The sequence below is a fragment of the Antechinus flavipes genome, chromosome 3 (genome assembly GCF_016432865.1).
Source record: "Antechinus flavipes isolate AdamAnt ecotype Samford, QLD, Australia chromosome 3, AdamAnt_v2, whole genome shotgun sequence".
Classification (NCBI taxonomy): domain Eukaryota; kingdom Metazoa; phylum Chordata; class Mammalia; order Dasyuromorphia; family Dasyuridae; genus Antechinus; species Antechinus flavipes.
Window position 1 is genome coordinate 18,075,382 of NC_067400.1, and position 23,514 is coordinate 18,098,895.

Genomic DNA, 23,514 nt, shown 5'->3' on the forward strand with positions numbered 1-23,514 from the left:
TGCATATATTGAACTTAACATATATTTCTACCATGTTGAACATTTATTGGCCTACTTGCCATCTAGGGGAGAGCGGGGGGAGGGGGAAGGGGGAAATTATAACACAGGGTTTTTGCAAGGGTTAATGTTGAAGAATTGTCCATGCATATGTTTTGAAAACTAAAAAGCTTTAATAATAATTATTTATATATATTTATATTTATACACACACACACACACACACACACACACACACACACACACACATATATATATAAAGTGGTCCATCGGCTCCAACTCCAAACAATATGGTGGAAAATGAGGCTTTTCCCATTCATTTCACAGAGACGCCTCTGAAACTACCAGAATTAAAAAATGAAACATGCCTTTTGCCTGGCACTTTGAGATTTGCTACATATGTAGAATGTCCCCAAATCCTTTAGTGCAGTTGAAAACTATTAAAGCTTCCCAACTCCAAATTTAGCCCCCTTTTCACTTTACCAACAGAGAAAAAGGTAAAGCTCATGACTCGCCCTGGATCATACTATTAAGTGAGCAGTTACAAGGAATCAAACCCAGGTATCTCCTGGATGCAGTTTAAGACACTCTAAATAATAGTAATTTTACTGTTTTGGCAAAGATGGTGGAAGATGGGGGACACCAGAGAAAGTTTCCAGATGTATGATTTTTCATGGATACTCATTAACCAGTCATCTGTAACAGCATCTTAGAGAGCTACCTGGTATGGTCAGCAAATAGCTAAGTGAGTTGTCCAGCATCAAATATTTACTGTGTATCAATAGTTAAACTTCTTTCTTTCTTTCTTTTTCTTCTTTTCTTCTTTCCTTCTTTCCTTCCTTCCTTTCTTCCCTTCTTCCTTCCTTCCTTTCTCTCTCTTAATCGCTTTCTTCTTTTCTCTTTACCTTCTCTCTCTCTCTTTCTCTCTCTCTCTCTCTCTCTCTCTCTCTCTCTCTCTCTCTCTCTCTCTCTCTTTCTCTCTTTCTCTCTGTCCCTACCCCCTCTTTTCTCTCTCCTCCTCTCTCTTTCTCTCTCCACATAGGCTTTCAAGTCACTGCCTCTTTGGTACTTTCCTGAAAACCTTTTTCTCAAGGAAATAATCTGAATGCAGTTGAAGAAGGAAACCACAAAGTTATATAACTCACTGTACCCCCTCCCTCCTTTTTTTTTCTGATCCAGGCTACAAAGTGGGATGAATTTGCAAATTTGTTTTGTGAATGACAGCGGCAGTGACAAAGACAGTGATGCAGATGACAGTAAGACAGAAACAAGCCTGGACACTCCTTTGTCACCTATGGTAAGCCCATGGCAATACTAAACTCCCATTGTGTACCCTCACTAAGCTCATCTGATTCATTGGGAGACAAAAGTTGTGACAGAAAAATCAAGTGAAATTTCTCCCATTTTTTAAGCCTCTTGGAAGTTCTTGAAGAAGGAAATTTTGGTGCATTAGAATTACAAATGAGGTTTAAAGTTGTACAGTGACTTTGAAGTAAATGCAAGTTGAATATTCCAATGGAGGAAATATATAAGGGAGTATTCCCTTCCCATGTAAGCTTTTAAGTACAAATTCCAACCATCACTGGTTGGCACCAAAGACCATCTGATTAGTAGATAGAGTGCTTCAGTTGGAATCAGGAAAGCCTGAGTTCAAATCCAACCTCTGACATTCCCTACGTAAACTCGAGCAAGTCATTTAAGCTTGCTGACCCTAAACTTCTGCCTTCATAAACAGGAGAGGTTGAATTACAAAGTCTGTCCCAGATCTAAATTTATGATTCAAAAGGCACAGAAGGTCAATTAAAGTATTTTTGTTGGGAGAACAGGAGGAGTTTTGTTGGCAAAGCTGGGTGAGGCTTCATGTAGAAAGTATCCCGTGAGCTGAATCTCAAAGACAAATAAAGAATCCGGGGAGGTGGGGCATAAGAAAGCAAAGCATTGAAGGCCTGGGAAGACACTATTAAAGGTGATTTTCTCTATAGAAGGTCAGATCTGGAGATCATTACTTCCTTTCTGCAGGTTGAGTGTCATAGTTTCATTTGATTCACAAAGTGAGGTCCTTCACAAAGTGCTATGCCCCAGATTGCATAAATTTTGGATTAAATTTCAGAACAAACTTTGACTTTTTTTTGTTTTGTCTGGCCACTCATTAAAAAAAAAAAATAGGCGCAATCACGAAAAGCTTTAATTTTTACAAATTTAAATCTCTCATAATTTATTGGCATCATCTCCCTCACATCCTGCTTGTACTGAAATCAGAAAGCTTCTGCTCCTGGCATTGATTGAAAAGACATTTGGAGGGTTGGTTTCAGCACCAAGGACACCAAAAACGTGTAGGGAGACACATGAATGGAAAAGTGAACATTGATTCAAGTCCAAAGCATTCAGATATTCAAATTTGTTATGGAATAGAAGAGTGCTTCTTTGGTTCCCTAATGGGTGTCCATTTCCTGGAACATGGAAAAATTAAAGGAGTTCTTGATCTTTGTTGTCCTTGTCACCCCACAGAGCAAGCAGAGCTCTTCCTACTCTGACAGAGACACAACTGAAGAGGAGTCAGAATCCCTGGATGACATGGATTTCCTCACCAGACAAAGGAAGCTGCAGGCAGAAGCCAAGATGGCTCTCGCTATGGCCAAACCAATGGCCAAGATGCAAGTGGAAGTGGAGAAACAAAACAGGAAAAAATCTCCAGTGGCCGATCTCGTAAGTATACACACAGACGATTAGAAAGCTCCCAAGTGGCCAATGTCATCTCAGTCCTCCCTTACTCAGAGTTACACAATCCTGGATTTCTCAATGGCATTTTTTAGAAAAGTACCTAATGTTGTTGGGAAACAGGTCACTGTGATTCTTTTTGTTCCCAGGACTTTGTCTCTTACTAGATGAAAACTATATAAGCAAAAGATTTCTCAAAAGGGAAACTGATATTAGAAAAGGACTTTAGATGTAGAAGGGATCTTGGAAATAAGAGCATCTAATCTTTCCTCTACCCCATTTTACAGATAGAAATTTGAGGCCAAGAGAAAAGAAAATTAGTTCAAGGTCCCATAGGGAGTTAGTAATAAAATTTTATTTTCAACCAATCTCCTCCGCTCAACCCACTGTTCTTTCTACACTAGCAAATTTCCCATTTTTCTTGCATGAATTGCTGGATTTTTGAAATTCATATTTCTTGCTGATTTTTCCAAAATGTGTACTTCTTAATCGGCTTTCCTAAGTCATACTAGCCCTATATTCAGAAATTCTGGGACCCCAAAGAATTTTTAAAATTCAGTCTCTTAAAAATGATTTAATGATAGACCAAAAGCCAAAAGTTAGCATTATTAGCAATGGAGGTAATGATAGAAACTTACCTAAAAATACAGAAATAAAGCAAGGATGTTCTTTTCCTCCATTGTTATGCACATAGGTTTAGAAATACGAGTAATAGCAATAACGTAAGGGAAAAAAATAGGTAAAGAAAAGATAAAAGTATCCTTTTTTTGCTGATGCCCTGATGTTTTACTTACGTAAACCCTAGAGAATCAGCAAAGAAACTAATTGAGATAATCAATAGATTCAATAATGTAGCAAAATAAAAAAAAAATCCATTAAAATGTATGATCATATCAACTTCCTTATTTGCATATTGCATATTTCTAGCCCTGGTTGCATAATGTGTCAGACAGCTCTAGCTATTCATTGGGTTCCATAGTAAAGCCCTTAGGTACCCTAGATTCCTAGCTATATTCCTTCAGAAAACTCCCAGCTTAATAATCTTTTCCTAAAAGTCTGTCAGGAACTTTTTGACATAAGAACTGTTTTAAAGTATTTGGGCAAAAACCATATGTACGCCTAATGATCCAGGGCACCCTTATTAGAAAAACATAAACTGAGATGCTTTAAAAGTAGATTTCCTAAATTAATAGTAACCAAACAGCAATAAATGTTCTTCCTTTTTTATGGAAGAATGGATAGTGCCCTGATCTTAGAAATAGAAAATCTGGATTTGACTCCCATCTCAACAAGTTCCAAGTTGTATGAACTCGTCTAAAGTTCCCTCATCTAGCAAAATCGAGATTGTAATCTTGATCACCCATTTCATAGGATTAATCAGAGGAAAGTTTGTAAACCTTAGAATGTCATATATATATGTATATATATGACATTCTAAGGTTTACAAAGGTTTACATATACATATGAATCAATATTATGAGGATGATGATTAATGATGATTCATGATGATAGTGGTGTGGTGATGGTGGTAATGATGATTCTGATGATGATGATGATGATGATGATGATGATAATGATGATGGGTGAATCTGTCAAGTTTAATCAGGCAATTCTATTTCTTTTTTCCCTTTCCTTACCCATCTTTAGCTGCCACATATGCCTCATATAAGTGAATGTTTGATGAAAAGAAGTTTAAAACCTACTGACCTGAGAGATATGACCATTGGGCAGCTACAAGTGATAGTCAATGATCTCCACTCCCAAATAGAGAGTAAGTATAAGACACCTTGTTTTGTCCAACTGAATTCAACAAGCATTTATTAAGCACCTGTTATATGTAGGTGCTGGCAGAAAGATAAACTAGATAAAGCATAGTCTTGATCTTCCTAGAGCTTATAGTCAGCTAAAAGGATTTGATACATAAATAAGTAATTATGCCTTGAGTTAATTATGTGACAAAATATCGAATGTTTTAAAATGAAACATGAGGATAACCTAAATATCTTTATTCATAGTTACCCAACAAGTATATGAATACCACTTAAGTATTCATCTAGTTCATATGGAGGAAATAGCAACTTCTGGCTAAGATGAGGGTGTGAAAAACTCAGAGGGACCCAGCTCTAGACTGTTCCTACTTACAGAATTTAAGAAAGATATTAAACTGACCAATGACCAAGAAATTCAAAGAGAAATATCAGTCAGCGCCTTCATCCAACCCAAGACTACATAAAAATAAAGCAAGAAGCTCTGGTTGCTGAAAGATGGAACCCATCAGAGAAACCAACACAAAATCAGATGAATGGGACTGTGGCAAAGTTCTGACTGTGGGAAATCATGGGAGAAGGTGGGATGGAAGATTATAGCATCATGTCAACTAGGGAAGTTGTGGGGACAAGGTGGTAGACCATAGGAGTATCCTAACCAGAGATAATCAGCCACAAATTGCTGACCCGGTATCTGCTATTTGGACACTACTCAGAGAGCAAACTCAACAAAAGTGGAAACCAGAAGTAGAAGCCCAGGAAAATAAAGTCAGAGCCAAACAGGACCTAACTACAAAATTCAAGAGTGTAGGAAAAAGTGGAGGCCCCAAAAAAGTCCTAAATCAGAAGCTGAGGCGAGAGTGATGAATGAATCAAAGAATACCTACTGAACACTATTAAGAAATGTTATGGATCAAGATACAACCAAGATATTAATCCAGAAGAGGAAAATTCCAAAAAACTGATGATATAATGGAAAATAAAGAGGTGTATTTCATTAGAATCCAATGACTTCAAAGGTCACAGTGAAGATTTTAATTTCCCCTTATTTATAGGGACTGGTGGTTGGTTTTTTTTTTCTATTTTGATGACTTTAACAAAGGAAATAAAAGAGAAGTATGTATGAATATACTAGGGAAGAAATGAGGAAGAGAAATGGGATACTTACTATTTCTTATAATTGGGGTGTATAAGAAGAATATGCACAATGGAAGAAGGGGTGCAGGAATAACATTAACCCCTTTCTTATTTATACCAAACAGAAGAGATGTGGAGACAGAGACACAAACAAAGATTGGGGGGGGGGAGAAGGAGAAGGCGGGGGGAAAGGGAAAATGGTTTGTGTATTGCTACATTAAATTTTAAAAATAAATTAATTAAGGACAAGGAAGAAGAAGTTTAAGAGGAAAGATAAAAGTTGGGGGAACTAAAACCACAGATAAAACAAACTTCAATTTTGGTAGACCACTAATAACAGGAGGATTGAAAGGGGATGGGAGCATAAGATAGGAATCTAAGCTCAAGACATAGATAACGCAGTGGATAGAGTGCCAGGCCTGATGTCAGAAGAACTTATCTTTCCTGAAATCAAATCTAACTCAGACCCTTTCTAGCTGTGTGACCCTAGGCAAGTCACTGAACCCTATGTGCCTTAGTTTCTTCATCTGTCAAATGAATTGGAGAAGGAAATGGCAAACCTCTCGAGTATCTTTGCCAAGGGAAAAAAAAAAAACCAAATCGTGAAGAGTCAGGTATAAGTGAAAATGACTGGACAGTAACAATGGAATAAAAATAAAAGATTTAAACAGAGAAATGTTTATTATTCATGGTTGGGCCATGACAATACAATAGTGACAATATTACCTAAATTTATTTTTTCAATGCTAACTACCAAAGGGTTTTGTTATAAAACTAGAAAAAAAAATAACAAAATTCATCTGGAGGAACAATCAAAAATCTCATGAGAAAAATGGGGGGAAATGGGAAAGAAGAGGACGTAGCAGTCTCAAAAGGCGGTTATCATCAAAACTACTTAATACTGGTTAAAAATAGTAAAGTAGATCAGTAGGATAGATCAGAAATACAAGAAGTAGAAACATACGAACATAATATTATAGAGTAGGGAGGAAAAAAAACAGAGCTCCCAATTTCTGGTGGAAGAACTCATTATTCAATAAAAACTATAGGAGAAACTGAAAAACAGTGTGGCAGAAATTAAATTCACATCAATATTTTCATGCCATATCCTACAATCAGCCTCCAAAAGTTACCTGATCTGGATTCGTGATAGCTTAGGAGGTAAAATGACACTTATGACTTCTTGATCAAACAAGGGATTGAGAGAGAAAACTAAGTATTTAATACAATTATTCCAAAAAACAATTTGGAAGTAGGTCCAAATAGTCACTGCTTTGTATATATCCTTTGACCCAGCAATACTTCTACCAGGCTTATAGCCCAAAGAGTTCAAAAAAAGAAGGAAAATTTCCATCAGTACAAAAATACTCCTAGTAGCACTTTTTGATGTAGCAACCAGGAAACTAAGGATCCACCCATTGAGGGATGGCTAAGCAAGTCCTAGCATATCAATAGAATGGAATGAGTTTTTTTATGTGATAATTAAAGGGACAGATTCAAAGGATTCTGGAAAGATGTATATAAACTCAGGGAGAATTAAATGAGAAAACCAGGAGAAGAATTCACATCAAGTCTACAATATTGTAAAGAAAAATATGAAAATACTTCAGAACTGCCATCAAGGCTGTCACTTCTCTATCTGGAATGATTTCCTTTCCCTAAATTAAAAAAAAAATAGCCTGCAGTTGTTTTTTTCATAGAGAATAAATAACTATGAATGCTATAAAGTACATTTCACTATTTTACTGTTCATTTCTTTGCTGTTTTTGAGATCACAAAGTTGTCATCTGGTAGTTTTTGAAGGATCAGCATGAGGTTCTAGTTCACAGACTCTCCAACTTAGAAGGGGTCTAGAGACCAATCTAGTCCAGCCCATGCTGTACCAACTACATCAGGTGGTCATCCAGTCTTTCCTTAAAGACCTCCAAAGAGGGAATACCCATTATCTCTATTAGTAGGAGCTCCATTTTTCTTTGGGAAGTTCAAGTCACATTGGATCTTGAATTAACATTGCTATTTATAATTTTAGAAGCAAGTAGCCAGTCTACAAGTATTTATTATGTTCTTGCTTTGTCCCTCCGTTCCCTCTGTGTCCCCTTGCCACATTGAGGTGTTCAGATGGCCGTTAATCCTACAAGCCTAGTTCTGTTGAGGCAAAACCTTAAGGTCTCCTGGGAGAACTCTCATTATGGAAAGAGAAGAACACGCCATTTAGTCATCCTTTCCGGTAGCCCCGGCCAAATGAGCACATGTGACTCTTACTCTATAAGAGTTGGAATTATTCCACAGATGTAGTTTTTATTCCAGGTCTTTGCTGTTGTTTTTCTTACTGGCATACCTTCCCCCAAGAGGCTAATTAAGTTCTTCTGCTGCACTTCTAGTTTCAGATGGTACTACTAATTTAGTATTTCTTACTTCTTTATAACATCATTCTTGCTGGGAGGCTGACTCCAGGCATCTTTCCCCAGGGTGATTTTAAGGATTATGAGCGGTGGGTCTTGATAGAAGACCACTGGGCATGATGTAGCAGCCTCGGGTTATCAGTATGAAAGTTGTATTCTTCTTTTCTCTCTCCCAATAAGATATCAGATATGATGCAACCTCGTATTTCTTATATTAAACTCAGTGTCAATACTTGCACAGGTTCTGGGATCTTAGCAAGTAACACTGGTTAAATATCAAGCAAAAACAAATGTGAAAATTTGCAAAATCATCTCCACTGAAGTGGCTAAAGAAAGCTCACAACTGGAAAAAACCAACTGTATAGTTATAGCCATCTGTAAGAATACAGATAGATATAGATTGCCAATTGTTCAATTGTCCTAAAACTAGAGTGTCCAAAAATGAAAGTCCTGGACCTTTTGAGGGCTTCCTGTAAATAAGAAAGTCCTGGATCTCTTGAGGGCTTCCTGTAAATAAGAAAGTCCTGGATCTCTTGCGGGCTCCCTGTAAATAAGAAAGTCCTGGATCTCTTGAGTGCTCCTTGTAAATAAGAAAGTCCAGGATCTCTTGAGTGCTCCCTGTAAATAAGAAAGTCCTGGATCTCTTGAGGGTTCCCTGTAAATAAGAAAATCCTGGGTTTCTTGAGTGCTCCCTGTAAATAAGAAAGTCCTGGATCTCTTGAGTGCTCCCTGTAAATAAGAAAGTCCAGGATCTCTAGAGGGCTCCCTATAAATAAGAAAGGCCTAATTTTATCCCAGACCAGGTCCCCTCACATAGCAAATCGCTATGTTCCTCTCTCACAGCCAAAATGCACCAGTTGCCCCTCAAGAGTCTAAGGCCCCCTGAGGGCTTTTTTTTCTACTGTGATTAGCTCAAGCCTCCACCAGCTGTCTTCCTTTCTTTATTAGAGGGCCAGAGACTAAAACCCAGTTCCATTTAATCACTTAACATCAGATAGCTATAAGTAGAAGTATATTTACTTCAAAGATATAGCAAGAAGAAACAAATAAATGTTCTCTCAACATATCGGACCATACTAAACCACACCGGAGCAAACAACATAAATCAAGATAATAATAATAAATGCCTACTGTATACAGACCAGACCTACTCTGGTATATTTCATTTACTAAGTGTTTAGTTGGGACCAACCAGTGAGAAAAAAAGACAAAAATGAAACTGTTCTTGTCCTCAATGAGCTTATGTTCTACTGAGCAAACTCCGATGAGTTGATGTTCTACATGTGTACAGAGAAGTAAATATAAAAGAAGTTAAATGTCATTTGAAAAAAAAAAAAAGAATCTTTTAGCAACTGGAGAAATCAAGAGGGGCTTCTTAGAGGAGAAAGCATTAGAGCTGTCCCTTAAAAAGACAGAGATGAGAGTAGGCAGTAGTTCCCAGCAGAAGGACTACCGTATTTACACAAATGAACTGATTAAAATAATGTAAATGAAGAAACCTACTAAAAACCAAATGTAGTCAAGTCCATTGCAGTGATCAATGTTAGTTCCATATGCCTAATGTAAAATGAGCTTATGTTCTACTTGCTTTCTCTGCTTGCTTTCTTTTAAGGAAGGGATTGGCAAATTATGACTCGGAGGCCAAATCTAGTCCCCTGTTTGTTTTTTGTATCTCTAATTGCCTCTTTTTTCATTTTTAAATTTTTTTTAAATTTTTGCTGAAGCAATCAGGGTTAAGTGACTTGCTCAGAGTCACACATCTAGGAAGTATTAAGTATTTGAGGTCATATTTGAACTCAGGTCCTCTTGACTTCAGGACTGGTGCCATCTAGTTGCCCTTCTTTTTTTAAAACTTTTTTTTATTTTCAAAACACATGCATAGAAAGTTTTCAACATTCACGCTTGCAAAATGTTACATTCAAAATTTTTCCCTCCTTTTTCCCACACCCTCCCCTAGACAGCGAGTAATCCAATATATGTTAAACATGTGTGATTCTTCTCTACATATTTTCACAATGATCATGCTGTACAAGAAAAATCAGCTCAAAAAGAGAGAGAGAGAGAGAGAGAGAGAGAGAGAGAGAGAGAGAGAGAGAGAGAGAGAGAGAGAGAGAGAGAGAGAGAAAAGTGCCAGCAAACAATGACAACAGAATGAAAATACTGTGTTGCTCAGTTCCCATGGTCTGCTCTCTGGGTGCAGATGGCTCTCTCCATCCCAAGACCATTGGAACTACGGTTCCATTAGCTGCCTCTTTTTCCACATTCTACAAGCTAAGAATACATTTTATATTTCAAAATTTAACAAAATTTTACTTTAAAATGTTTGCCGACTCTCGTTTTAAGACCTGCTTAGCTACAAGTTTGTAATATCGTACACTCTACCATTCCCAGTTGCCATGTCAGATATTCGCCTAATGGTTGTCCATTGCTTTATCTGTTTATTTTAAGGGAGTGGGATTATTATTAGAAAAATTATCATTATTATTATTATTATTAGAAAAGGTTTATTGTGTCAAAGCAAGATACATCAATAAAACTGGATGTGATCATCCTGGAAATGACCTGGGATCCTGGCCAGCCACATCATTACAGCCCCCTTGAAATTATGCTGACAGCAAAAGTCAGCGGCTTGGGGGGAGAGCAGCCAGACCTTCAGGAAGCTCTGGGGGTGATGGATGGTGGCTGTCCCCTTTCTCCTCCCCTCCCCCCACCCCGTGCAGTTCTGAAATGAGAGGGGGCACCAGGGGCTCCAGGCTCACGCACTTTTGCACATCTTGACACTAGTCTCTCTCTGCTCCGCCCCAGGCTTGAACGAAGAGTTGGTGCAGCTGCTACTCATCCGGGATGAATTGCACACGGAGCAAGACGCCATGCTGGTTGACATAGAAGATCTGACTAGGTGAGTGCTGTGGACAGGGACGCCATCTCCAGCATTCGGGTGATGGGCTTGTTGGATCACCATCCATCGCCCCCAGGAGGAAGTAAGGGCAGGGATTACTGAACTGTTTGTCTTTGTATCCCCAGAACCCGACATGACATATAGCACATAAGAGACAGAGACAGAGAGAAAGGAGGGAGAGAGGGAGGGAGGGAAAAGAGAAAGAGACAGACTAAGAGAGAGAGAGAAAGGAGGGAGAGAAGGAGGGAGGGAGGGAAAAGACAGATAGAGAAAGAAAGGACAGAGGGAAGAAAGGAAAAAGAGACAGAGAGACAAACAGACAAAAAAGGAGGAAGAGAAAGAGGGAGGGAAAAGAGAAAGACAAAGACTGAGAGATAGAAACAGAGAAAGACAAAGAGAGACAGAGACAGAGAGAAAGACAGATAGACAAAGACAGAGCCACAGAGAGAGACAGAAACACAGATGACAGAGAGACAGAGACAGAGGGAGTTGGCTGTTTTTCTACAGAAGTGGCAGATCTTTTTTTAAAGGCGCCATAAAAAGTGTCCCTTCCATGACCACCATTTCCAGCTCTCAGTCCTGACTAAATACGTTGCTTTCTTAGCCACCACAGAAACCCTGTCCATTTTCACTGACTCACAACCTTTTAGGCAGTCTTGGGCTCTCACTGTAAAGATAGACTTCCCAATGGGGCCGTTACTGATTTCACCTGCCCCTAGTGGGGAAGGGGCTCTGAGCCCACCCAGGAAGGCCATGGAGACCACTCTCCTCCTGCTCCTTCCCCTTAGAGGTAGCCTTAGAAAAAGCCCTGCCTGGCCCTAGCTTCTACCAGGCCCCAGGCTTGCTGACAGATTGCCCTTCCTGCGTGGTGAATCACAAACTCGAGTCCCTCATTTGGCCTGAGCTCCAGTAGCCTCCCTGCCAAGGGGCAGCGGATCCTCCTTCCCTCAGACGCCAACAAACTAGGTCAAAGCTGCTCTGGTGGCACAGTTCTAAAATTCACCCACGAAACAGATGACCACGGCAGGAAGCACAAGAGAAGGAAATGCTCCGATAGGCCATTTGGGCCTTTGTGTTCTTCCCCAGGGGCCTAGACTGAGTAGTCTAGAAGAGGAGGCATTGATTGCTAGGAAGTCTCGACTGGCAGAATTTCTGAGGTGACCGCTATCGATTTAGTCTCCTGCCAGTGTAAGGAAACTTAGCAACTGTCTAACTCAAGCCCCCACTTTATAGATGAGGAAACAAAACCTCATCCATAATCCCCCAGCGGGACTGGGTGATGGAACAAATACTAAAAGTCCGGCAATGTCCGAGCCAAGGGCTATCTCTAATAACAAGGTCCAGACCAGCAGGACTAATGGGCCCCAAGGGGTAGGAAAGAGCCCCGAGCTCAGAGACAGAAAATCTGGCTTCCATTTCTGACCATGCACTAACTAGTCAATTGATTCTGGGCAAGTCTGAGGTGAGTCTTGAAGGACTCCCTGGCACAAGGCACAGCTTGGGCAAAAATGCTGAGGCAGGAAATACAGTTTAGTTTGTCAGGGGAACATGTTATGTGAAGGGGAGTAATGGACAGTGAGTTTGAAAAGATCGACAGGAGCCAGATTGTGATGGACATTAAATAGAGAAAGGGCTTTTTCCTAGAGACAACAGGGAATGCTTGAACAAGGCAAGATTCGGTCAGACCAAAAGGCATCAGGAGGATTATACATATGACAGCTGGATCAGAAGGAGAGATTGGAAACCAGGGGTCCAAACCAGGATACATTTGCATAATCTAGGTGAAAGGACAAATATAACATTTGCCAAGAGCACACATCTAGTTAATCTATGTGATCTACAATCCTCTCAAGGAAGAGAATAGGAAACAAACTACAAAAGTAATATTTAGGGCACTTACAGTCTTCAATTATATTAAACTTATGAAATTAATTTTTCTAATAATGATAACTCTAGTAACAGCCTACTCTGGGCTTCATGGTAGGATGGAGAGGATCCTGGATTCATAAAGATTGTTCTCGTGGAAGATGTTTCTGCCATATTTAGGAGGCTTCAGAGATCAGCCTGGCAAAGGAACTATAGGATCAGCATTCAAGACCAGCCTAACCTGGAAGAAAACTGTAGGCAGGGAACTGAAAGAACATTTCCTTGTCACCCACTATAGCACCCACTGTACTAGGGGCTAGGAAGAAAAACAAAATTAAGAGTCCCTGCCCTCGATCCTGGGGTGGGGGAGATAGACCCTGTATCTGCAGAGCCCCTGAAGTAGGAGGATCAGCAGGGGCCTCCAAAGGATCAGGAACCGGAGCAGAGGAGACCCACACAGAGATGTGGAGAGGGAAATGACTCATTCATGCTATGTAGACCCAAAACCTCAATGTCATTATTTTAAAAAAAATTATAGCACTTTAATAGACCTAGAGTTAGGAAGAGCTGAGTTCAAATGTAGACTCAGATATTTAATAGCTATCTGGTGTTAAAACAATGGGGTGGTACAGTGGATAGAGCACCTCATAAAGACTTCAGTTCAAATATAGACTCAGTAACTTGCTAATTGCACAACCCTAAGCAAGTCCTTTGACCTCTGCCTCAGTTTCCTCAAATGTAAAATGAGGGTCATAATAATACCTACCTCCCAGGGCTGTTGTGAGGATCAATGAAGATCACATTTGTAGAGTGTTTTGCAAATCTTATTATTACTGGTATTGCTGTTAATAAGAATTTTTTTTAACAATATAATGGGTTTATATAAACCCATGCTACCCCAATGAGTAAATTTCCCTCAGAACAAATACAGTAACACCGGCTTAACCAACCAGTCTCTGTGCCTTCTGAAAGATTTCCGGACACAGCTATTCAAACTCTCAATCACTGATGAATCCTGTCAGGGAGAATAAAGACCGCATCTCTAGGACTTGGAACAGCAGTAGCATTTTTCAGTTTTAAAAAGGGAGTTAAAAAGGGGGGGTGAGAAATGAGCAATATTCTTCCTCACTTATTTATAATTGCAATATATTTCATGCTCATTTCACAGCAGAAAGTACTGCAGAGATTACAGGCTAAAAATATTTGTTTTCATGGCACTGTTAAGCTAAATATAAACCTCTGGTATCAAACAGGGGCAAGGTATCAATTCCATTCAACAAGCATAATCATTATATTATTAAAGTTATAACAATAATCATTCATTAGTTTTGATGCCATATTAATTATTAAATATTGGAATATTTATTCCAATGTAGCATATAATATACTATATTTTAATGTATCATTATATAGCATTAATTATATTTTAATATCACATTTTAATTCTATGTCATTAATTCTCTGATATCAAATAGGGATAAGTTATCAATTTCATTCAACAAGCATAATAATTATTAAATAGTTATAACAATCAGTTATTAATTTTTCTGCCAAATTAATTATTAAATATTGGAATGTTTATTTTAATAGCATATAACATACTATATTTTCATGCTCTGTATTATAATTGTATATCATTAATTATATTATATTTTAATATCATATTATAATCCTGTCATTTATTATTTTACTACACATTGATGTATAATTTTAAAAGCCAGCTAGCTTAAGCTTCTCATTTTACATATGTAGAAACTGAGCCTCAGACAAGTTAAGGGTAAGTCAGAGCCAGCCCTTGAAAACATGTCCTCTGATTTCCTGCTGCATATGCTGCCTTCCTCCCAGCCCGTAAGGGAGATGGTGTGGAGGGGGGTAAAGGAGATGGAAGGTGAGAGGGACTCTCAGAACATCAGTGACCCGGGGATGGGGGGGCCCTCAGCGACCAGGAAAACCCAGAGGGAGGACAAGTTCACAAGGAAACGTGAATCACTCGATCGGGATGCAGTAAGTTTGAGAGATATATTGTAAGATGGCAGAGCTGTCAGTCCCATCACCCCGTCCCCAGTGCATTGATGGGAGTGCACGACCTTCACATGGGGAACTGCGATGGGGGCTGTACTTTTTCATCTTACAGGGAAGGGGAAATAGAGTATTTTCAGTGTTTCCAGGAGTAACATTTCCCCGGCCAACTCCACCTTCAAATAAATATACAATCGGGAGGTTTCTAAAGCCTTCCCATCCCATCCCATTTGCTTTTACCCCCATCTTCAAAAGTAAAATGCATACCCACAAACACATACACAGAAACACAAATACATATACACTCACACACACAGAAACACAAACACACCCATTTACATACAAACACATGCACAAATACACACTTTCATACACAACAAGAATACATTAGTACCTTTGACATTGAGAGCAAAGAACATTATATCTGGAACAAGGGCCCTTCCTTTGATTCATGGCTCTAACGCTTCCTAATTATATGATCTTGGGCAAATCACTAACCTGTTTCCTAATCTATAAAAATAAAGAGATTAGACTCCCCCCCGGTACCCATATCCTATATGTTTATTGAATTGAATTAAATTGAATCGAATTGGCTACGGCGCTGTTGACTTGGCATAAAGCCTGGCACATAGTGGATGCTTGCTGCCTGGTCATCATCTGGGCTTCCTGGCACCACAGTCTCAGGCGGGGCAGCTCATTGGGCATCTCGCTGTTCCTTGTGCCAAGTTTCAGGAGCCAGGCCCAGCAAAGCGGGCTCTGTGGGCACCCAGAGGGGCACTGGGAGCGATGGGACTGGGAGACGGGAGTGAGCATTCCTTCCTTCCACATGTCTTTTCTCGGTATAAGATGACTGATGCTTTTAACCTTTTCCTGCCTGGCTTCTGCTTCTCTCATCCTGAAACGTTTTTGCCCCCACTGCTCCACACAGGGGAGGGAGACTTTGCGTACTGCCGTCTTCCTTAAAGAGATGTGAAGGACAACCTCCCTAAAGTTGTTCCATTTGGGGTTCACACCAATCCAACACCATCTGGGAAATCCATCCCCGACCATTCAAGGAAGTAGAGTGTGTCTCCCCTCCCCAGGACAGAGGAGAGCTTGCATTTCCCTTCTCGGGCCAGCCTGGCCATTTCCAAAAACCATCTGGGTGAATCCATTGTGTTTTGCTATCCTTGGGCACGTTTTTCCCAAACAACATGCTTAATTAGTGCTCGTTAGCATGAGGCAAGCTTTGGACTCGGCCATTCCACCTTCCTGTGCCCGCTGTTCAGCCTGCTGTCAGACTGGGCAGCCTCGGGCTCCCTGGCCACGTGAGCGGCTTCCTGGGCAGGACCACTCTGGCACGGGGCCTCCTGCTCATATTGCTCGTGCGCGTGACAAGATCATCCCTGGCTCTCTGAGCCATAAACACCTGAAATTAGGGGTCGGGGGAGGGAGGCGGGAGGTGGTTCTGCGTGAAAATGAACATGATCGGGAACAGCATTCAGTAATGACTTTGGTTGGAGTCAAGACCTAGACTCAGTCGCCCGACCTTGGAATTAGCGCTGTAATTCGTAATTACCCTGAGTAGACCAGTGACATGTCCAGGATCACACAGCCAGGAGGCATCAGAGGCAGGCCTTGAATCCAGGTCTCCTGACACCAAAATCCAGTCTCCATTCACCAAAGCCACTCAACCAAGAGGTTCAGATGAGATATTATATCAGACTTTGCTTAATTAACACACATTTAATTAACACTCATGTTAATTATTATTGATTATTATTTTTCCTTTATCATATAATTTATATATATAATTATATGTTCTTTATTAATATAGAATATATAATTGTGATAAAATGTTAATTATTTAAACATAATTAACCTTGGTAAAATTAAGGATATATATAATCTCATTTTCCCATCATGCCCTTAGGCTACTTGATTCTTTTGACTTATTTATTTTATGTGCAATTGGATTTGTGAAGTTGTTTCTTCTTATTCCCTCCCTCCAAAATAAAAGTTTTCTTGGCTTCTTTTTAAATTATTGACACCTTCCAATGGCCAACCTCCTTTATTCCATAGAACTTTCCCTAAATCCTTTCATTCTTCGACACATTCTATGACTTCCCTTCTCACCATTAGGTTAGAAACTAGACATTTTTGACCTAGGGGGTATGAACTTGGGTTTTTAAATATATTTTGACACAAAATATTCGACATTTTAAAATGTATTTCAATATAATCGGTTTCGTTAGTAATCCTATGTAATTTATACCTTTAAAAACATGATTCTAAGAAAGGGGTACATAGGTTTCATCAGACTTGCTGAGGTTGACTAGAATACGTAACAAAGTAAAGAACCTGTTATAGACACCCTAATTAGTGGATAGAACCCCACAATTTATCTAACTGCTTGAGAAATACAGTTAATTGTATGGAATGGAAATTGTCCACAAATTGGATTGATCTTAGTAGAGTATCGTTTAGCGGTTCTTGGAAATATATTTCTTCATGAGCTGATCTGACCCTTTGCTCAACTGATGCCATCCCTGGAAAATCAGAGAACTGTGAAGTGTCTTTCTCTTGGAAGTAAAATAATGAATCTTGTAATTAATTTTACAGACATGCTGAAAGCCAGCAGAAGCACTTGGCCGAGAAAATGCCAGCAAAATGAACCCGGAGCCCCCACCAGGAGACCACGCTCGAAAACTATTGTGCTTCTGTGGTCGTAAAACGTGGATACACCCTTGAAGGGGTGCACCAAGAAACAAAAAAATCAGTGTTAGTCATTGATGATGTCCGAAGCTTCATGTCCAGTGATTGGCCTTTGCTTCTTAATTTATTTTAATTTTAACTCGTGCCACTAAATAACCGGCATTTTAATAAAATACAGTTATGAGAAGAAAATGTACAGTAGCCATGCTGTTACAAACCATGGTTGGGAACAGAGGGTAGTTTAACTTTATTTTTTATTTGTTTAGAGACTTTCAGTTGGGCCCGTCCTTTCCCATTGCCTACTTTTACTCTTCACTGTAGTTCACTCTAAAGAAGAAGCTGTCAAAGCCGGTGCTATCCAAGTCCAAACCATACCTGCCTGCCTCGTCGTGAAGTTGTAGCTTTCGTCATCTGGATATTTTAATCAGTTTTCAACATTTTGTGAATGTTGACTACCTGACCTTCATTTTTAGATGTGCTATTAACATTGAGCTGGATTCAGAGAGTTTCCCTGGAACGTTTTATGTATAAATATGTAAAATAAAAATTGAAAATTTGTTTCATAGGATATGTCTTTTTGTTCAGCAGCAGACATGGTGCCTTGCAAGGGAGAAGTTCTCCATCTTGAGGTTTTTAGTGCAGGCAAGTTCATCGCAGCCAGTTCCTCCAACAATTGCAGGGAGGTAACGAGCCTGCATCATAAGATGTCCCAAGCATTCTGAGTTGATCTGAACTCAAAGAAGGACTATTTCTTTGCCCAAAAGGATAAAATTCGGAGTCAAAAGCAATCCCACTGGCCATCAATCTTAACCAAAAAAAAAAAACGGAATTTATAAGGCACTTTAAAATTCTTTAGAAACATTATTGAACAGAGTGGAAATTGCAGAGAGACAAATGTTGGCCAAAAATGGGAATGGACTGCCAGGAGAGGTGGGGTGGGTCCCTTCATCAAAAGTCTTCATCCTTCGTGTAGCAGTTGGACAATCACTAATCATAAATGGAGGACGGTAGGGAAGTGTTAGAGTAAGTGGGTGCTGAGGTGCCTTCGAACTCTGAAATTCTGTTGGAGCTAATATTTGAGCATCCACTTGGACCCAAAGTCTAATCCTGGACGAGTGTAGACAACAGGCAGGTAATGAGTGTTGAGTTGAACTGAGATGTCTTTGTTCATCTGAGTAACCGGGTGGTGCCGTGGTACACAGAGCGCTGGGCTTGGAATCAGGACCCATCTTCCTGAGTTAAAATCCAGTCTGAAAGGGGCAGTTAGATGATGTAGTGGTTAGAGCACCAGCCCTGAAGACAGGAGGGCCCAAGTTCAAATCTGACCTCAGACATAACATTTCCTAGCTGTTGTGACCTGGATGAATCACTTAATCCCAATTGCCTCAGAAAAAAAAAAATCCAGCCTGAGACACTTACTTAATTTGCTGTGTGACCCTGGGCAACTCACTTCCTGCTGCCTCAGTTTCTTCATCTATAAAATGAGCTAGAGAAGAAAAACGCATACTATTGAATATCTTTGTCAAGAAAACCCCAAATGGGGTCATAAAGAATTGGACACAACTAAACAACAATCTGTATTGATCTTGGGAGATCTTGATTTCCAGCTTCAATATTTCTGGTTTTCTTTATAAACACCTTTTTTATAAATTAGTTACTCAAAGTAAAAGGCCACCTCCTTCATCCTCTCAGTCGCCACCCTATTCTCTGCCATATGTCAGTAGTGATCAAAGGTAGGGGATAGAAATCAATCAAACAATAATCATATATTAAGCACTGATTATGTACCTGGCACATAGTAGGACAAGAAGTCATTGTCTTTAAATATCCTGAAAGTGTATCTATGGATAAAATGGGGAACTGGGAATTTGAAAGCCTGAGTTCTAGTCTCCTGGCAACCAAGTTACCATATAATTTTGGTCAAACCACTTCAACTTTCTAGTCCTGAAAGCATGAAACTTAGGATCTCTAAGTCCCTTTCTACCTACTTCTGTTATCCTATGGCTTTTGACAAAGTGAATACAGAACTGAGTTCAAATGTGACTTCAGACCCTTTCTGGCTGGGTGACCCTACAAAAGTCACCAACCTCTGTCTGCCTCAGTTTTCTCATTTGTAAAATGGGATTTACCTCTCAAGAGCTATTATGAAAATCAATTGTGTGAAGCATTTAGCAGACTTTAAAGAATTATTTAAGTGAGAGCTATTATTATTAACTTCCTGGTCCACAATCATGGGATCATAGTTGGAGAGCCCAGACACCTGCCAAATCTGAATCCCTGGAAGGAACAAACTTCCTTCTGCATTTACATTCATTTCTCCACAAATGAGACATAGCATTCATCCCAAGATAATGATCTTTCAGGATGCTTTAAAGAGGTTGTCTGTGTAAATTAATAATTAAATGATGAGCATCAATGTTCTGGCTGGGCACCAATTAAAATGACTTTTTAATTAACAAGAATAAACAAGAACCCAAAAGGATCTTGCTTCAGAGCACTGATAAGAAATCAATCATTCACCAACGCTAAAATTGATTGGTTTTAAGGAACAAACTATTAGTAGTGGCAGAGTGGATAGGAAGAACAGAAAGCCATGCTCAGCTGCTAGGACAGCTTCACTGACCTACCTGCTACCCAGCAGTCATCATACAGGTAGCAAATAGCTCTCCGCTTCCAAAATTATAGGCTTTAAACCTTTGAAAGGGTCCCAGAAGCCCTATTGTCCAGCCCTCATTCTTCTACAGATCCAGAGAATGGAACCCAGGGAGGTGATGTGTTCCACTCTACCTCAGTGCTTCCCTAGTCTCACTTTCCTCATCCACAAAATAGAGAGATTGAAAGAGTGCTACCTAAGAGCACTTCTAGGGCAACCACATGGATACTCGTGAGGAACAATGGAGAGAGATTAGAGTCAGGAAGACGTGAATTAAAATCCAGCTCACACATTGCCTAGTTGTATGACCCTGGGCAAAGCACTTCACCCCATTTGCCTCTGTTTTCTTATCTGTAAAAGGAGCTAGAGAAGGAAATGATAAAGCACTCCAATATCTCTACCAAGAAAACCCCAGATGGGGTCATGAAGAGTTAGACATGCCTGAAATGACTCTATAGGTCTAAGAATCCATTTCCCTAACCCAAATATAAAGTTCACCACAGTCCCCATTAATCAAATTGCCCATTTTCCTCTTTACTGTGGTTAGAAGGACTTTTTTTATTTACTTAACTTCAGATTTTTCCCTCTTTAGTAAGTAATAAGCACTTTGTCCTTGGGCAATTGGGAAACAATGGTGGGTGGCTCTGTTGTGGGCATAGATGAGAATTCTCTGGCAATTTCTGCTTCCTCCCTCAGAGATATAGAGCCTTAACTAGACCTCTCTGTTTGGTTCCCAAACAACTGACAAACAGAAAGCATGGATGAAGTGACAGAAAAAGCTGTGAAGTCCTATCATGCAAAGAGAAGGGACGGTGTGGTTCCCATCTCTGCTGGTGTTAAGGGGGAACCATCCCGGGGAGAGGAGCACCACAGGGAGGGTTCCTGACAATGGAGCAGGACCCCAAAGGAAGACAGAGCTAGTCCCCAGAGAGAAATTACCCCCTTCAGGGGCAATTAGTTGGATAAAGTGCTGCCTGTGGACCTGAGTTCAAATCTGTATTTGATCCTTACCTAGGCAAATCATTTACCCTGATTACCTCAGAAAAAATATCTGCCCCTTCCCATATTCTCCACCTTGTTCTCCAGGGACAAAGTCTTGTTCATCTTATTATAGTTAAGTCTCTGGGGTTAAAGACCCAACTCATATTTGCAATTCAGTTTTATTTTTTTTAAGTACAAAGAATTTTTTTTTAATTTTTAAAAAAAAATTTAATTAAAAAAATTTAAAGTTGCCTCAAAGACAATTTAATCCAGAAATCAAGAGGGGGCCCCTGAGGCTGAGGGAAGGTGAAAATTCCAACTTTCAAACAAAAAGATTCATCTCTTTGTCAGTGAAGTCAAAGACTCACATCCCTGTGGGAAGGTCACCAATAAAATCAACCCAGACTAGGCAGGGAATGCTTGTTCCCTAGTGAGAAAGCTTGTTTACAGTAAGCAATTTTTTAAGGGAAGTAATGAAGGCTGCAACAAAAAGGATTAGGGGTGTGTGTCTTCTACAGATGGAAATGAATTCACCTTTGAAATGGTGGGTAAGTCAGGAGGAGAAGCAGAGGAAAACCTTCATCCCAACCTTCTAATGCAAGTCACTTAACCCTAATGGCCTCAGTTTCCTTGTCTGTAAAATGAGCAAGAGAAGGTAATGACAAATTCTTCCAGTATCTTTGTCAAGAAAATCCCAAATGGGATCACAAAGAGACAAGGGAAAACTAAAAAATAGCTTGCCATGTTTTGATAACTATCAACATAATTGATGTCTTTTGTGATGCATTTTAAAGATAAGATTCTGAGAAGAGGTCCCTGGGTTCCACCACCTGCCAAAGAGGAGACAATGAAGCAAGAAAAGGCAAAAAACAAAAACAAAAACCGGACTACATGAGTCTACATCTCTTCCAAGTCTAACTCAGCTGAAGACTCCAGGGTATAGAACACTGGACTTGGAATCAGATCCTGAGTTTAGATCCTCTCTCAGACACTTTGGCTCCAAAAATCTGAACAAACCAATCTAGCCACTTTCAATCTGAGTTTCCTCATTTGTAAAATGGGACTAATGCACACAAGATTATTGCTAGAGAAGGAAATGGCAAACCACTTCAGTACCTTTGCCAAGAAAACCCCAAGTGGGGTCACAAAGAGTAAGAAATGACTCAACAACAGCAAAAACCTTAAGAATTTTCCCCCTACTATCGAGCCTTAAATTTGGCTCCAAAATTAAAAACAAAACGAGTTTGACTGGCTAGACAACTTCTCCTACAACAATTAATCAATCAATAAGCAAGCATACCTTAAGTGCTTAATGTATGCCAAGATTGTGCTAGGTTAGCAACTTAGCATAAATAATGAAGAATTAAAATAGACTTTTAAAACATCAGCCCTTTATTTTCTTTTTGTATTATTTTAATACACATTGCTTTATGAATGCTGTTAGGAGAGAAAAGTCAGAGCAAAAGAAAAACCATGGGAAAGATTTTAAAAAACAGAAAAAAAGAAGTGAACACAGTATGCGATGATTTACATTCAGACTCCTTAGTTCTTTTACTGGATGCAGATGGCATCTTCTGTCCAAAGTCTATTGGGACAGCTTCAGGGAATCACTGAACTGCTGAGAAGAACCAAGTCTTTCATAGTTAATCATCACACATTCTTTGCTAATATTGTGTATAATGTATTCCTGGTCCTGCTTGTTTCGCTCAATATCAGTTCATGTAAATCTTTCCAGACTTTTCTAAAAATCAGCTTGTTCATCATTTTTATAGAACAATAATATTCCATTACCTTCATGTTGCACAACTTATTCAGCCGTTCCCCAATTGATGGACATCTATTCATTTTCTAATTCTTTGCTACAACAAAAAAGCTGTCACAAACATTTTTGCACATGTGGGTCCCTTTCCCTCCTTTATGATCTCTTTGGGATATAAAGCCCAGTAAAAATACTGCTGGATCAAAGGGTATGAATAATTTGATAGCCCTTTGAGCATAGTTCCATGTTGCTCTCCAGAATGGTGGGATCAGTTCACAAGTCCATCAACAATGCATGAGTGTCACAGTTTTCCCACATCCTTTCCAACATTTATCATTCTCTTTTTCTGCCATCTTAGCCAATCTGAGAGGTATGAGGTGGTACCTCAGAATTGTTTTAATTTGCATTTCTCTAAGCAATAGTGATTTAGAGCATTTTTTCATATAACTACAGATGGCTTAAATTCTGTCATCTGAAAATTGTCTGTTCATATCCCAGCCCTTTATTTTTTGATGAAAAGTCCTCATTGTTTTTTTTGAAAGGGTTTGAAAGAGCCTTCCTCAAAATAGTCTGGAGTGAGTGCTGGCTAGTTTTTATTTCCGTTATTATCTCTGCCTAGTTTC

General features: G+C 39.5%; 1 protein-coding gene across 1 annotated transcript in view; it reads left to right on the top strand.

The window, feature by feature from the left end:
- SCHIP1 (schwannomin interacting protein 1) overlaps positions 1 to 18,061 on the top strand; it is a 781,396-nt gene extending 763,335 nt beyond the window's left edge. The window contains 5 exon segments of the mRNA XM_051983093.1: positions 1,177 to 1,294; positions 2,506 to 2,703; positions 4,363 to 4,486; positions 10,826 to 10,919; positions 17,406 to 18,061. Of these exon segments, the coding sequence (XP_051839053.1) occupies positions 1,177 to 1,294; positions 2,506 to 2,703; positions 4,363 to 4,486; positions 10,826 to 10,919; positions 17,406 to 17,457 (586 nt within the window). The 3' untranslated portion in view covers positions 17,458 to 18,061.
- Positions 18,062 to 23,514: the final 5,453 nt, after the last annotated feature.